Source organism: Vicugna pacos, chromosome 21 (genome assembly GCF_048564905.1).
Source record: "Vicugna pacos chromosome 21, VicPac4, whole genome shotgun sequence".
NCBI classification, from domain to species: Eukaryota; Metazoa; Chordata; class Mammalia; order Artiodactyla; family Camelidae; genus Vicugna; species Vicugna pacos.
In genome coordinates this window covers 22,251,903-22,266,884 of record NC_133007.1, presented here as the reverse complement: position 1 = coordinate 22,266,884, position 14,982 = coordinate 22,251,903, and the positions used below count along the sequence as shown (strand labels likewise).

The 14,982-nt window shown below is 55.2% G+C and overlaps 1 protein-coding gene and 1 long non-coding RNA gene across 2 annotated transcripts; one reads left to right on the top strand and one right to left on the bottom strand.

Moving 5' to 3' along the window:
* Nucleotides 1-604: 604 nt before the first annotated feature.
* On the top strand, nt 605-2,190 carry LOC140687960 (uncharacterized). Its single transcript, XR_012062594.1, has 3 exons — nt 605-949; nt 1,642-1,832; nt 2,082-2,190. It is a non-coding gene; the product is annotated as an uncharacterized lncRNA (long non-coding RNA).
* A 4,741-nt stretch (nt 2,191-6,931) lies between these two features.
* TAGLN2 (transgelin 2) lies at nt 6,932-14,502 on the bottom strand. The gene is made up of 5 exons (XM_006215637.4): nt 14,371-14,502; nt 9,020-9,227; nt 8,366-8,540; nt 7,994-8,096; nt 6,932-7,725 (listed from the first exon to the last, which is right to left on the bottom strand). Exons 2-5 carry the CDS (start codon nt 9,197-9,199, stop codon nt 7,584-7,586), a joined length of 600 nt encoding a protein of 199 aa, XP_006215699.1. The 5' UTR covers nt 9,200-9,227; nt 14,371-14,502; the 3' UTR covers nt 6,932-7,583.
* Nucleotides 14,503-14,982: the final 480 nt, after the last annotated feature.

Below are 14,982 nucleotides of genomic sequence, written 5' to 3'. Positions count from 1 at the left end.
CTTGTTCTTAAAAATTGAAGGGTCTTCCTGTTACAGCCTGAGAGATCAGGTAGGGGAGGAGAATTTGAGGAGCAAGAAGAAACTCAAGGCCAAGGAGAAAGACTGTGAGCTCCAGGGGAAGAGTAGGGGTGGAGGGAAAGAGGGGGAGGAAGAAGCTTAGGGTGGGAGTGGAAGTAGGGACTACTAGATGCTGCCTGCGTTTGGCTGGAGGCCCTGGGTCTAGAGCAGGAGGGAGGGAAGGAGAGGGCACAGACCAGGAGGGCAAAATCACCTCCTGATATTAGCACGTAACTTTCCCCCCCAAACCCCCTACAGAGGGGGGAGCAGTGCATGAATGCTGCAGCTCCAGATAAGTGGCAGAGAGAACCCCATACTTCGTCATCCCTGCAACCCCTCTATCTGGCCACACTCCTACTGGGCAGATAACCTCAGGCCAAGGAGAAAGACATTAACAAATCTGCAGCCTCCCCACCTTCTTCAAAACCTCATCTCCACCCTCCTGCTCGCCCCAGGTCCTTGGGCCAGCAATGCCCTGGTGCCCTGGACATGCCTCCACACGCCTGGCACAAGCTTCCCCTCCTACGTGACCAGCACAGGCCCTGGACTGGGTGGCGGATGCTGAGATAAGGCCAAGAAGGGGAAAACCGCCAAAGCCAGGAAGTTACACAGCCTGGTTCCCTTGGCAACCCAGCCACAGTCACCAAACAGTGCAGGGTGGGGGTGGGGACAACTCCCATTCAAGGCATCAGCCAGGACTTGCTCAGACCTCAATTTTCTTGTTGGAGAAACTTCTCTCTGAATCTCTGAGGACAGCGCTGCCTAAAAAATATGAGAGACGCCAGTTTCAAATGCAAATTCAAGGCACTGTCCCTGGCACCTCCACCACAGACTTCCAGCCTAATGAGTCTAGTAGGACTAACAGAATCTGTATTTCAAACCAGCAGCCCAGGTGATTCCAATGCTGGCAGTCTGAGGATGTCACTTGAAGGGTGGCTGAGTTGGGGGAAGATACAGGATGGGGCTTGAGGCATCCCAACCATCCTATGTCTGCTGGAGTCTTCAGACAGCCCCATCTCCAGGGCTGCTTGACATGGACATTTTGAACATGCAGTGAACAACCAGAGACCGGGATTCTAGTACATGTAGCACCAACTCAAAACCATGAACTTGGCTGAGTCCCTTCTGGGTCTGGTACTACTGTTCTGAGAACCATGAGCCATATGAAGACAAATAAGGTTTGATTTCTGCTCTCAAGAACCCTGGAGCCCTGGCCCATCACTTCCAGTCTTTAGGTTTCCATTTCTCTCTTCTCTCCAAAGGGTGTAAAAATATTTAAGTCTTCCGAAGAGGTGACAAGTCTCCCTGGAATTAATAGATTTGGAAGTGCCTTGAAAGTATACCTCTCAGATATCGTCCTGGTGGTTGTGGTAGCTTTTATTGCTGGAGGGAGATGTTGGGCTGTCAGGGGATCTTCAAAATGGTCCAGGAGCCTTGAGGACAGAAACCCCAAATTGGAAGATCAGGGGCTGGACCTCAGGGTCACACCACTAGTTCCTTTCTGGAGCTGCCAGACCTCCATTTGCCTTGGTGTAAGGGTGCAGGTGGCTGCTGCAGAGTTGAACTTCCTGTATCTCTTCTCAGGCCTGACCTCTCTCTTCCTCTCTGTGGCCCTGGCCTCTACCCACTGAAAAACCACACTTCATGCTGGCTGCAAGCTGAACCCTTCCCTGGGGTCAACCACCAAGCTGGGGAGCTCCACAATGTGGGGAGCAATTATCTTAGACTTCTTCTGCCAGAAGGTTAAATCCCAGTTCAGCCACCTGCTGGGTTCTGTAAGTTACTTTTGCTCTCTTAGCCTCAATTTCCTCATCTGTACAATGGGAGGGAATACTGTTTTGTGGTGGTGGTCAAGCCCCTTTCTCCTGGATTTCCATCCCGGCAACAGACACCGTTTGCTTAATTGATGAAGCCAGAAGCCAGTCTTTCTGGGTCCCTCTCCCCCTTTTTCCCTCTGCACAGAGTACTGAGCAATTTTGAAATCCAGTGTCTTATTTCCAACCCTGTTGGCCCTCCTTCCCCAGGCCGCTCTCACTTCCGCCTGGACTACAGCAGTAACCTCCTGGAGTCAGCTCCAAACCTGGACCATTCTCTACCCTGCAGCCTAAGGAAATTATCTAAATTAAAACTCAACTCTCATCTCTTCATCACCCTACTTAAAATCCTTCCGTGGCTCCCTCTGTCCTTAATGAAAGGTCTTAAATTTTTCATTCGACATTGAAGCCCCTCTGATGATGTGTGTTTCTCAGACCCACCCCTCCCGCCTCTAAACACACCCAGTTCTACCGTTCAGCCCTGCACATCCCCACCTTCAGCCCATGCCACACCGCTGCTGAGAGCACTGTCCTCCTCGCCACCACTGGCCTCTCCCTCATGTTTCTAATTATCCTTAAACTCTCAGTGCAGACCTCACTATCTCTCAGAAATCTTCACTGATGCCACTAAGCCCCACCCCCCACCCACAAGGCTGGGCCAAGTCCCCTCCTGAGGGTTTTCATCTAGACTCCCCTTAGCGTGGCCACAAGTCACATGATACTACAATTGGCTCTCTATTCTTCTAGCTCCTCCCAGGAGGAAACAGACTATATTTGCCTTGTTGACTGCTGTATCCCTTAGCACCCAGTAGATGCCTCACCTGGAACAGGTGCTAAACAAATATTTTTTGAAATAGTGAGAGAATAAATACAAAATACAGGTAAAATTCTTAGCACAGGGACTAGCAGAAACATGGTAGTGAATTGTCAACATCATCATCATCACCATCTCCGTGATGGTTCAGCTGCACACTGAGCCACGTTTCTCTAACAGAAAAGCAACTCAAAATTCAGGCCCTACCAACAGTGGGGTGAGATGGTGTGACAGCCCCAGTGTCTAGGGAAATGTTCGTATGGTCCCTCTCCACTCACCATCCACCAGTGATGTTGATCTGTCCCTACCCAATCCCTGGTTCTCACCCTGACTCAGGCCTCTTTGCCCACCCCCACTCCAGGCAGGAAAAGAGTAGCCCCTCCACCCCCACTGAAATTTGACCTCTGGCCACAGAGCCAATGACTGCTCCTTTTCCCAGAGGGGCATCCCCTACCCTCACCAACCAGCAGCCCCACTCCCCGGGGCAGACTAGGGTAGGGGTGTGTGTGGAGAGGATCCCTGAGATATGAAGCCTCAGCTCACCATGACATCACCACCAGCCTCTACTCCAGAAATGATCTGGGGCTGCAGGAGGTTGGTGAGTGATCTTCCCGAAGAGTCCTATTTCTCCAAAGGCACCTATCACTGGCTTCCTGAATTATCATGGCTCCTATCCATACTTCATCTCCCCTACAGGACTATGCACTTTTGGAGCAAAGAGATCATGTATTAATAATTTTCATGTCCCCCCTAAGGCCTGGCAGGGAGAACCCCGATAATTGTTGAATGAATGAATACATGAAAGAAAAAGTGGGTGTGTGTGTGAGTGTTCCCAGGCAGAATTGCCCATTTTCCACCTTAAGAAGATGAGATTTGTCCTATTATTGAAAGACATTCCTCTTGACCCTTAAGAGAGTCCAGAGGCTAATAACGCCTCAGAGTCAAGAGGATCATTTTTCCTTGTCTGACCTAAATTTCCCTAGGTACAACTTTAGTGCATTTTCTTTTAATCTACCTCCCTAGCCACTGGGACTAACACTTGTTTCTTTGCAAGGAGACAGTCATTAATTTACCCTTTAGCCTTCTCTTCAACAAATTTAATCCCAGGCCCTGTATTGTTCCCTCCCTGGGGCCTACTGTCCAGTCCTTTCCCTGTTCCACGGCTCCGTGGGCCCACTGCCAAGCTCTCAAATGCCTCCCTGGGCTGCACAGGAGGAACGGACATACTGTTCTCCACGGGGCCATGTACAAATGCTCAGACATTTACGCTCTGCCTACACACACCGGACACACACCTCTCTGCACCCACAGTCCTCAGTTCTTCGTAAACACATACACAAAGGCAGCCTCCACGCATGGTCACAGATTCATCTCCTCCAACCTGCATGCCCTGAGCCCTGGTCCTGGAAGTTCTCATACACCTGAGTGTGCACAGTGCACAAAAACAGATGGCACAGACCTGAGCCACACTCTGAAGCCCTCTTCCTTCTCCCCCACCTCCTCCCGCCCCTCTCCTGCTCCTCCTCCTCTTCCTCTCTGCCTTCCTTCTCTAACTCTCCTTCCCAGTAACCACGAAGGGCCAAGCCTACTTTCCCTTTACCTCCACAGTGATTTTCTACTTCAAGTCTGAAGGCAAGGAGTAAATGAACCAAACTTGGCTCCTATCTCCTCCTCCTGGACTCCCATTTTTTCTGCCAAACCTTCAATGCACCTTCAGTTTGCCCAGAGCACACAAACCACTCTCCACTCCCTTCCCAACCTCCGTTCTGTTATAGGGAGAACTGGCTTCTCAGGTTTCTACCTTTTGGAAATGAACAATGAGGAGCATTGGAAACCGACAGACAGCTGGTTCCATCTCAGATCCAATGACAGACTGGGTTGCTGAGAACTTGGGCTGGCTGGGCACCAGGCCAGGGGATTTGGGCGAGTGAGGGTAGTGTGACATTTGTTCATTCATTCATTCTTTCATTCAACAAATATTTATCCAGCACCTACAACATTCCAGGCATTACTCTACATCAACAAAACCAATACACACCTGCCCTTACAGAGTGTACATTCTATGGGTGGAGACAGAAAATAAAAAAGTAAAATATATTGAGTATCAGGTGGTGATAGGAGAAAGCAGGGGAGGAGGATGGAGTGCAGACTGAGGGTGCACTGTGCAGTTTTAAATGGAGTGGCCAGGGAAGGCCAGACTTGGGAGGTGACATTTGAACAAAGACCTGAAGGAGAGAGAGGAGCGAGCCACTGTGATCCCTTGAAAGGGAGGTTGTTCAGGGCAGCAGGATCTGTCCCGCAGGCACAGAGGGTCAGGACACACCAGTGTGGGGAATGAGTTGCTAGGAGATGGCAGGAGACGTGGTGTCACTCTAATCCCAGGGCTGGGATCCATTCCGGGCTCCAGGGCCTGAGGGAGGGCCAGGGGCGATGTGAGGGGCCAAAGTGGGGAAGCAACTGTGACCTCAGATGGAACAAAATGCTACAAAGCAGACGGACAACAAAACCAAATACCGAGGTGTCAGTGGAGGCCCTTTAGCTGAACCTGCAGCGAGATGGACTGAGGGCAGACACGGAGGTGCCTCACAGTGGTGATGGCTGCAGCCACAAAGATGGCTCACTGTCCTAGAGGCATTAGCCCATGTGACTTCCTTTGCCTGGCAAAGAAGTAAAGCTGCCTTTTCTACTTCATCCAAAACTCTGTCCTCGAGTCTCAATTCAGTAAGTGGGGTATGGAGGCTATTTCAGCAAAAGTCTGGAAACAAAATGAGGGACATAATTCAGTACGATCCACCTCATGAGCCATGGCGGGAACCTGCCTGGAGAAGGCGGCGGCTCTGCCTTGGCTCTGGCAGGCTAGTCTCAGAAAGTCCTGAGGCGCGCAGCCAATATTCTATAGCTATGAATAGTTAAACCAGAGAAGGGTGCGAATGGGTTTTTTTCTTAGTTTAAATATCAGTAAATTCAATGCTGTCTCTGCAGTGACATCACTCTCCCTTACTGGCATTCCAGAAGCCTTCCAGGCAGAGATAAAGGGGTGGAGTGTCAGCTAAACCCCTGGGAATTTGCACATAGGCTGCAGCCTATCTTATCTGTGCCACAGCCCAAGGGAGTGCAGCAAGCAAGCAAATAGCATCTCGCCTGTGGCGTGGGGCTTGGATGGGGAGGGAGCTGCTGAGCTCAAGGCTAATGGACAGCACAGGCCTGGGGCCTGACACGCAGTAGGTGTGTCTCGGCAGAGGGAGCCACAGAGGGATGGGAGGAAGAAGAATGAAAGCTCTCTGGTTATCCACAACTGCACAATCTGTCATCCTCAGGCACAATGCTGCGGCTTTCCCCTCCTAGGGAAACAGATGCCCTGAAGTAGAAAGGGGGAGAAAGACAACGGAGGCCAGGCCCTGTGGCTGGCTGATGGGGGTGGGAGCTGAAGTGAGGGCTGGCCTAGGGTTTCTAGGAAGACACAGGGTCTGATGGGAAGGCCGTGGGGTTGGAAACTACAGGTGGAGCATGAATACCTTGGCCAGGGTTAGGAGCGCAGGACAACCTGACCCCAAAAAAGACCACTCACCTAGAACGGCTAGGCTCTTGCCAGCAGGCAGCTTGCAAGTGCCTGGGATGGTCAACAAGTCTTCCTTCCCTCCAGCCACCACCACCAGCTCCTTCCCGCTCGCTCCCCAGCTCACCAGTTCCTCACCACAACCGCTGGCCTTTGGCCTCTGAGGTGGTCTGGCCAGCTCCAACAGAGGCCACCTTGCTCCACACCTGCCAGAGAGGCCTCCCACCCAGAGACTTGCCAGAACTCAGGGCTGTATGGACAACCAGCCCCACCCTGTGCAGTGGCTGGGAGCTCTTCTGGCTGGGAGGAGGATGTGGGTAGGCGAGGGCCCCAGGGCAGCTGTGAGGGCCTGTCTCTTCTCAACCCCAACCTACCCTCACCCAAACCAAGAGAGAAGAGGAGAGGATACAGCTCAAGTGGTAGAGCACATGCTTAGCATGCACAGGGTCCTGGGTTCAATCCCCAGTACCTCCTCTAAACATAAATAAATAAACCTAATTACCTCCCCCCACCAAAAAATAAGTAAAAATAAACCAAGAGAGAGAAAGGATGGGAAGGAAATCGAAGATGGGGAGATGCCTGCAACCTTCCAACTCAAAGCCCTCCTTCCCAGAACCAGTCCCTGCACTTCCTCTACATTCCTCCCTTCCCAACAGTGGGCCCTGTGGCCCCAGACACAGCCAGAGTCCATCCAAAAAAAGACAGAGATGTTTTATTTAAATCAGCAAATTCAGATTCTTTAAGCCCCAGCCCATGGTGGGCAGCCCTCACCCCTACCCCTTAGCCACAGCAAGAGGAATGGAACATGAGAAGCCAGAGGGCCTCTGCCAGGGCAGGCTGCCTCAGAAGCGTGGTGAGTGTAGTCCAGCTGGGGCCGGGGTGGCAGCCGCCACGGGCCCCTCCCCGTCAATTAAGTCCCTGCAGCCATGGCTGCGGGTGAGGCAGAGTTGTGGCAAGAAGGCCATCAGGCAGCACCCCTGATCCCCCACCCCCTTCCAGCCAAAGAATGGACTAGGGCACTGAGCTTAGGGGGAGGACAGGCCAGAGGACAGAGAAGAGGTATGTCAGGGCGAGGGGGGTGAACACCCCCTCCCAAACCAATTTTGGTCCCAGGGGGAAAAGAGGCCAGTTGGTCCAGTTTCGGTGGTTTTGGAGAAGGGAATGTATTAGTAAGCACAGTGGGGAGGCCACCATCGCCTCCCCCCTCAGAGGAGACAGGCCAGGCCCCCACCCTGGCAGAGGGGAGCGTTAGAGCTCCGGGGCTCTTGGGGAATGTCACTGCTAAAAAAAATATATATATATTAACCATTCACGGCGGGCAGGGGCAGGGCTGCGGGCGGGATCAGAGGATCTGGCGTGGCATACCGTAGCCGGTCATGCCTGCCTGAGACGCCCCACGGTTGGTCCCCATCTGTAACCCAATCACATTCTTGCCCTCCTGCAGCTGGTTGTCCGTGAAGTTCCGAGGGTTCTCCTTGGATTTCCTGGGGGAAAAGGGAGGGCGGGTTAGGAGGGTGGAGGTTGCCCCAGTAAATGCCTTCCCTGCACAGAGTACAGGCTTTCTGTGCTGGCACCAGCTCTGCTCGAGAGAGCCTTGAGCTCTCTGAAGCCGCCGTCATCTCTCAAAAGGAACAGTCCTTGGCCATCCTGGGAAGGTTGCGGGCAGTGAGACAGGAATGTGGAAGTGCTTTGTAAAGGGCGTTTTCCAGGGGCGGGAATGGACAGGGCCTGGGCTGCCCTAGCAATACCTACTTGGGAAACCAGTTAGGATCCCCAGAGAAGAGCCCATCGTCCCGGGCTACCGCCAGCCCGCCCAGGTTCATCAGGGTCCGCTGCACACAGGCCATGTTCTTTCCTGGGAAGGAAAAGGGGGTGTGTTGGTCCTACATGCCAGGCCTCCACCTCTATCACTAAGTCAGCAGGCCCAGGCTCCTAATTCTTTTAGTCCTGGTCTCCCCACGCTTCTCCATCCCAACCCCGCAACATGACCAACTTCTCCATAACACACACATACACACACAGAACACTCTTTGTCCTCAGGGTGCCAGAAACCTGCCCGTCCTCCCCGGAGACGGCCCAGCCCAGTGTCTGGCCCTCTAGTGGACAGCGCCCTGCCTGGCCCACCTTCCCAGAGGTCCACAGTCTGGAAGATGTCAGTGGTGTTGATGCCGTAGCGCTCGGCAGCCTGCAGGAACTGGGAGATCTGCTCCATCTGCTTGAAGGCCATGGTGGAGGCCTGGATCTTCTTCACTGGGGCCTGCCCCTCGGGGTACAGTCCGTTAATGAGCTCACACAGCACCTGGGTGAGGACAGCAGGTGTACAGAGGTGAGACCATGCCCACCACAGATCAGAATGCACCACCCTCGGCACCAGACAAAGTGAACCAGAGGTTCCTCTTCCACCAGAGACAGCGCTCACTCTACCTGGAATGACCCTCAGGCTCCTTCTAGCCCATCCCCCTGCCTGAGCCCAGCGTTGCTCCAACCTGCTTTTTCCAGCCCTGGGAAGGAGGATGATCACCGACTACAACATATCTCCCCTAGCTCATCCCTTAGAGCTCCTCCTCTGTGTCACCCAAGGCTTCTGATGTGGGGAGGCACCCTCACACTCCCTCAGCAGGAGGGAGGAAAGCAGGGGCCTTTTGCATGATAAAGACAACCCAGCTCAGGATCAGCTGGGACAGGGGTTCCCTCAGTTCTTCAGCTGAGACAATCCCTGGGGTCTCAGACCCAGCCCCGCTCTCACGACACTTCCGGTTGGAGACGCCCAGCTCTCACCGTGCCATCCTTGAGCCAGTTCTGGAAGTTCTCACGCCCGGGCTGGGGCCGGCCCACATCCTTGCGGCACTGGGTGGTGATCCACTGGATCAGGATCTGCTCCAGGTCCGCATCATATTGTTTCTCAATCTTCTGCTGCACCTCCCGGCTCAGGCCGTAGGCAGGTCCCCTGTTGGCCATTCTGAAGAGTGGTGGTGACTGTGGGGAGCTGGAAAGAGGACACAGCCAGGCCTGTGGTCAGCATTCTGCAGCCTGTTGGGTGGGGGAGTCTGCCTACAGGGACGTACACCGTATTCCCAGGGTGGGCCCCAAGGATGAGAAAAGCTGCCAAAGGAGGGAAGTCTCACCTGGACCCCTAGATGGGCTAGAGTCACACTGCTCAAACTCTGGGAGGTGTTAAGGGGCCACGCAGGCATCTCTGGGTTCCCCCACTCCTAAGCCTGGTATTATTGATAGTCTAAATTCCCATTAGATTTCATTTGAACGGCTCCACTACCAGAATGAAGTGCAAAACCCCCTGGAATAGAATGTAGGGTAAATGAGGCCAGGATTGAGGGCTCAGCCCCTCATTCAGGGTGGTCAACTTTAGCAAATGCAAGCTGGTTATTCTAACCCCAGCCCTGTTTTTTCCAGCTCTGGGAAGGAGAATGACTTGGGGAGAATATGGAGCAGCTTGGGAAATCTATGCCAGGAGCTAGAAGACTCCCCTCGATCAGCCACTGGGTTTTCATTGAGCACCCACGATGCGTGCTGGGGATTGTGGAAGAGACAGAAGTCCTTGGTCCCAAAGTTGCCCATAGTGCCATCAGAGAGACAAAGTAAGCACATATGAAAAGGTAAGAGTTGTACATGACAAATATTAAACTACACAGTCAGACCATATGTCATAGGAATTCAGAGAGGAGTATGGGCAGAAGCAGCCTGGAGGGCTTCCTGGAAGAGGTAGGTCTAAATAGGCCCTTAACAGATTTCAGCAGGCAAAAGGAATTTCCCATGAGAAACCAGCCAATATTCTCCTTTCCTTTCTGGAAGCTGTGGTAGGCAGAATAATTCCCCTCCTGCCCCAAAAGGTGTCTATGCCCTAATTCCCAGAACCTATGAATGTTACTTTATATGGCAAAAGGGACTTCACAGATGTGATTGAATTAAGGATCTTGAGATAACTAGTTACCAGGGAGAGTCCCCTGGGTCACCCAGGGGGGCCCAATGTGCTCACAACAAGGCTCCTTATAAGTGAAAGAGGAAGGCAGGCAAGTCAGAGAGGGAGAAGTGAGAAGGAAGTCAAGGTTGGAGTGTCTTGGGCCGTAAACCAAGCAATGCAGGTGGCCTCGAGGAGCTGAAAGACGCAAGGAAATGAAATCTCCCCTAAGCTGCTCAAAAGGAATGCAGCACTGCTAATACCTTGATTTCAGCCAGTGAGACCTCTGCGGGGGTCTCTAGAACTGCAAGATATTAAATGTGCGTTGCTTTAAGTCACCGAGTTTGCGATAATTGGTTACAGCAGGGATAGGGCACTAATCCAGGAGCCTTGGAGGGTATTTTTAGGGAAACCTGGGAAGAAAGGGAGAGATGGGGAGATACACAGGAGGGCTAGTTTGAGGACCTCGGTTAGGAAGAACTGGGTGGTTTCCTGACCACTGGCCTGGGCTGGCAGCACCTTGCTGTGGGCAGTCTGTCCCCACCCACCACCTCCTGCCTAGGTCCCGCACCCAGGGCCCTGTCCTGGGAATGCTATCCTTGCCAAGGGGGAGCCAGCACCAGAGGAGGGACAGGACCCCACTTCTGGCCCTGGCCCCTCCCTGATGGGCTTTCTTTCTGCTCTGTTAGAGCCTGTTGATTGTTCATAAGGGCCGCCTCCGGCCAGGCACCTGTGCTCAGGGAGAGGGAAAGAAGACACTCCCTCATGCCACATCTGGCCTTAGGCCAGGTCAGACTTAAGGGATGAAGACACTCTGGCTCGCTGGGTCCCCCGCCCAGCAGGTTGAACAACCCCACCGCCCCCTCAATGGGCCTGGGGCAGGCCACAGGGTCAGCAGTTGCCTCAAACCCCTTCACACCTCTCAGCCGGCTTCCAGGGGCCTCAGAGGTGGCGTGACTCAGGCCAGGCCCCTCCCCCACTCTCCAATAGGGCTGCTCCTTCCTACCGGGCTTATCGAGCTGCACATTGCCAGCAGAGATCATCCCCATAAATCAGTTATTTTTAAACCTCATTAAGAGCAACCCACCCCCACTACACCCAACCCGAAAGCTGGGCCAAAGAAATGTCAGTCTGAGCCTTGACCCACACCACCGGCCACACACACACTCGGCGGGGGGAGGGCAGGGGGCAGCTGAGGCCTGAGGAGAGCGGGAGACAAGGCTCCCTCCCCTTAGCCCAGCCCCAGCTGCTCACCGCCACTCAGTCTCCGTGTGCCTGTGACCCCTGGCCCACAGGGCCACGGTTGGGAGACTTGGAAGGAAGGAGAGGGGGCCAGAGGCTGCTGCCACCAGTAAGCCCCCTTTCCTCAGCCTAATATCCAGACCTCACTTCTGGGAGCAGCGGCACTGTGGTCACCTGGGCCTCAGAGCTGTGTCTGCAGGGACACAAGTGGCCTGCGGCCCAGGGATCACTACGGCCCAGGGAAAGAAAGGACAGGAGAATGATTAACCCAGACACCAGGCTGAGGCCAGGAGAGCAGGCCCAAAGCCTGATCCCTCCAGTGTCACCTATGGGCAGGACAGACTTAGCCTCCCAGACCCACCTCTGGGTGAATGTTGAAGTCCCCTCCCCGACTCTGGGGCCTGGACACAGCTGGCAAGGTCACAGCCTCCAGCTGCAGTGTCTCGGCTCCACTCTGGGGCCACTGCCCTAGACCCTGAGGTGCCGGAGCCATAAGGCAGAGCTCTGGGAGGAGGCGGCCCAGCCAGGCCCAGCCAGCCCACCCCCACAGGCAGCTCAGCGCCGAGGGGCGGTGGCTGGGGGGCTGGAGTGGCACCCAGGGGACGTACCCTGGCTCTCCCTTAAAGGAGGGAAGGTAGCCAGTTGCCTACTGGGGTCGGGGGAAGCTGTGTAGGAGGTGTCCAGAGCTGGGGATCCAAAGGGAAAACGACAGCTGAACAACTTGGGGGGTGGGTTGGCTGTGAGTAACCTAAGCTCCAGAGCTGCCTGCAGCTGTGGGAACAGCCCTCACCCCCACTCACAAGGTTACAATAGTTGGGAGAAGGGGAGGAGCCACAAAAGGCACTCCAGCTCTTAGCCCCAACCAGACCCTGGGCTGGAAGCTTACCTCACCCCACCCTAGGCCTCCGCCAAAGAAAAGGCAGACATGGGGTGGGGGTGGGAGGATTCGAGGGCTCCTGGCTGGGGTGTTCAATTGGGAAGACAAAGGGACTCTCCATTCATTGTACAGAGAGGGCACAGGAGAACTTCTCAATTCAGAGTTGGCACTGACTATTCTGAAAGGGCAAAATGGGGGTACTTTTCCCTGAAGTGAAGTGCTACAGGGAGTAGGCAGAAGCAGGACGGTGGGGGACCCATGATTTAGGGGTCGCCTTGGGGCAGCCCCCATACTATCAAGAGTCAGTGAGCAGAAGAGAAAGCTGAAGTTACACAAACAGGAAGCCACAAGGCTTACCGGGGAGGAGGGGTATGGTGGGGGCTGTTGCCATGGCTTCTGTGTACCAAACACAGGAATGGGGCAGGGTGGGGGCACTGGGCAGAAACGTCCACTCAGCGCAGAAGGAGTGGTGAGGAGGCTCCGAGCACCAGGGACAGAAGAGCTATCCTTGGGAAAGGGGCCCCTTCTTGGCAGTTCTCAAGTAAAGACAGGTGCAAAGGATTCCTCAAGGAAGCAGCCGTGAAGGGTATGGAGGGATTTGGAAGAGATGGGGAAGTTACAGGTTTGGGAGTAGAGAAGTTAGACTCAAGATTATAGTTTAGGAGAAATGGGAACAGAAGGTACATTCTGAGCTAGAGAACCCCACACCTCAAAGTCCTGGAGAGAGAAGGGATGGGGCGGGGTAGAAAGGATTGGAGGCCAATCCCCAGGGGGCAAAAGAGGGACTGTGGTGTTGGGGGAGTGGTGAGAATTGCAGTTGGACAAAGACCATTTGTTAATAATGGGAAGGGTAGGGCCTTGCTAGCCCCACCCTACCTTGGCCTTCCCTGCAGTTTAAAGTCTTCCCCGTGGACTAGGGAGGAGAAATCACATGGGGGAATTGGAGGCAGGGAGCTGTCTGGTGTTCTAAGTCAGAAAACTAGGAGAGCCACAGGTCTCCTCCTACACCGGATCTCCACACCAGTTCATGCTCACTTCCAACCCTTTCTAGTCACAAACACCAGGTTCCCCTAGAACTTCCCCGGTGTCGGCTCCAGGAGACTCCAGGAGGCCTGCAGAGCGGGGGAAGGCGGCAGTCCACTTCCGGTCCCGCTGGTCCGGCCTCCACAGCCGCCCCCCCCACCCTGCCACGCCCTGGGCCGTTACTGCGGGATGAGTCACCCACCGCCCGCCGCTGGGGTGACGCAGTGGTCTGGGCAGCCCGCCTGCCCGCCCGCCCGCGGCCACCACCGACTTTCCCAGCAGCAGGGGGCAAAGGGTGGGGGCATCGGCTCCTGTAGGGGCTGGAGGCCTGGAAAGCAGCCATTCTATCCCAATACCACCTCCTACAGGCAGAGCACCCCGGGGTGCAGTCAGGGCTGCAGTCTCCCAGATGTTTGAGATCCGGAGACTCTTCTGGAGGCGACTGGACCCTCAACTGCCGCCGAACCCGGGAAGGCCAGGCCACTGCGGGACCTGCGCACGAAGCCTCCTCGTCCCAACCCGCGATTCCGAGTCCTCTCCCAAAAAGGCTGCAGGAGGATGAACAGAAAGGACGGCCTCGGGGACGCAGAGGGCAGGTAGCACCCACACGTGCTCCTGGAACCAGGAAGTGAAGGGTCGCGCGGGAAGCCCCGGTGGCGAAGAGCTGGCCAGAGTGGGCGCCGGGACCCTGTAAGCTCCGTCACTCGGGGTCAGCCTGCTAATCCCTGATGCCCCCCTTTCCTCACTCCAGCGAGGAGCCGGAGCTGGAGCAGGCGGCTGGGGCGCGCTCCCCGAGTCCCTGCTGCGGACGGACGCCCCGTCTATGCACCCTTAACACTGCCTGACCTCATCGCTCAACAATGCCGGGTCAGGGCTGAGGGACAGATCTGACAAGCCGGGGCGGGGCAGAGCAGAGCAGTCATCGGACCCTTGCCTCCCAGCCCTTGATCCCCAAGCTCACTGGAGAAAGTCTCAAGCACCGGCTTCTTGCTGTCTAGAGACCGCGCACAACGCGGACCGCCAGACCCGCGACACGCACACTGGCCCCACCCGCCCCTCCCTCCTACTCACGGTTCACACAGGCGGGAGAGCTGCGTACTCAAGGCGGGGGCCGCAGCGCGAGTGAAGCGCACCGGGCCGGGCCGGGGGTTTTCAGCGCGCTCCCGCCTCAGACGGGGCGGACCAGGGGCGGGGCAAGGGCTGGGAAGGTTTAAAGGAGCCGCAGTGCAGAAGCCGAAGGCAGTGCTTAAGAGAGGGATGGGGGACCAGAACCTGGATTAAAGGATCTGAAGAGTCTGCGTCTACGCAGGCAGCGACAATGGCCTGCACTCCTGAGAACCTCTACCTCCACTCCAGAGCCCATAAACTTTCTGCCTAGGTTAGCGCAAGACTATGGGCGTTTTTATGTGGGAAGAAGCCTCTATGTTTAAAAAGGGTGGTTAGGTAAATGGAGGCACAGGAAGACACCCGCCCACCCCGCCCCCCGCCCCAACTGACTAAGGTGTGACAGTATTGAGGCTTGCAGGCCAAGACAGCTCCCGCCCGTGGTCTTACACCCCACCTTCTTCAAGCCTGGGCAGGAACAGTGAGGTCATTCCTTGCCCAGGGCCCAAGGGGCGTGATCCCTTTTGGGACTCAGGGTTCAGACTTGACTCCTTTCCACTTCATCTCCTCTGTGACCTG

Excerpts from the sequence above, each read along its gene's own strand:
- TAGLN2 (XM_006215637.4), bottom strand. The coding sequence starts at position 9,199 with ATGGCCAACAGGGGACCTGCCTACGGCCTGAGCCGGGAGGTGCAGCAG. Across the intron at positions 8,541-9,019 it reads ACTGGCTCAAGGATGGCACG|GTGCTGTGTGAGCTCATTAA; the intron begins GTGAGAGCTGGG and ends GTCCTCACCCAG. Across the intron at positions 8,097-8,365 it reads GACTGTGGACCTCTGGGAAG|GAAAGAACATGGCCTGTGTG; the intron begins GTGGGCCAGGCA and ends TTTCCTTCCCAG.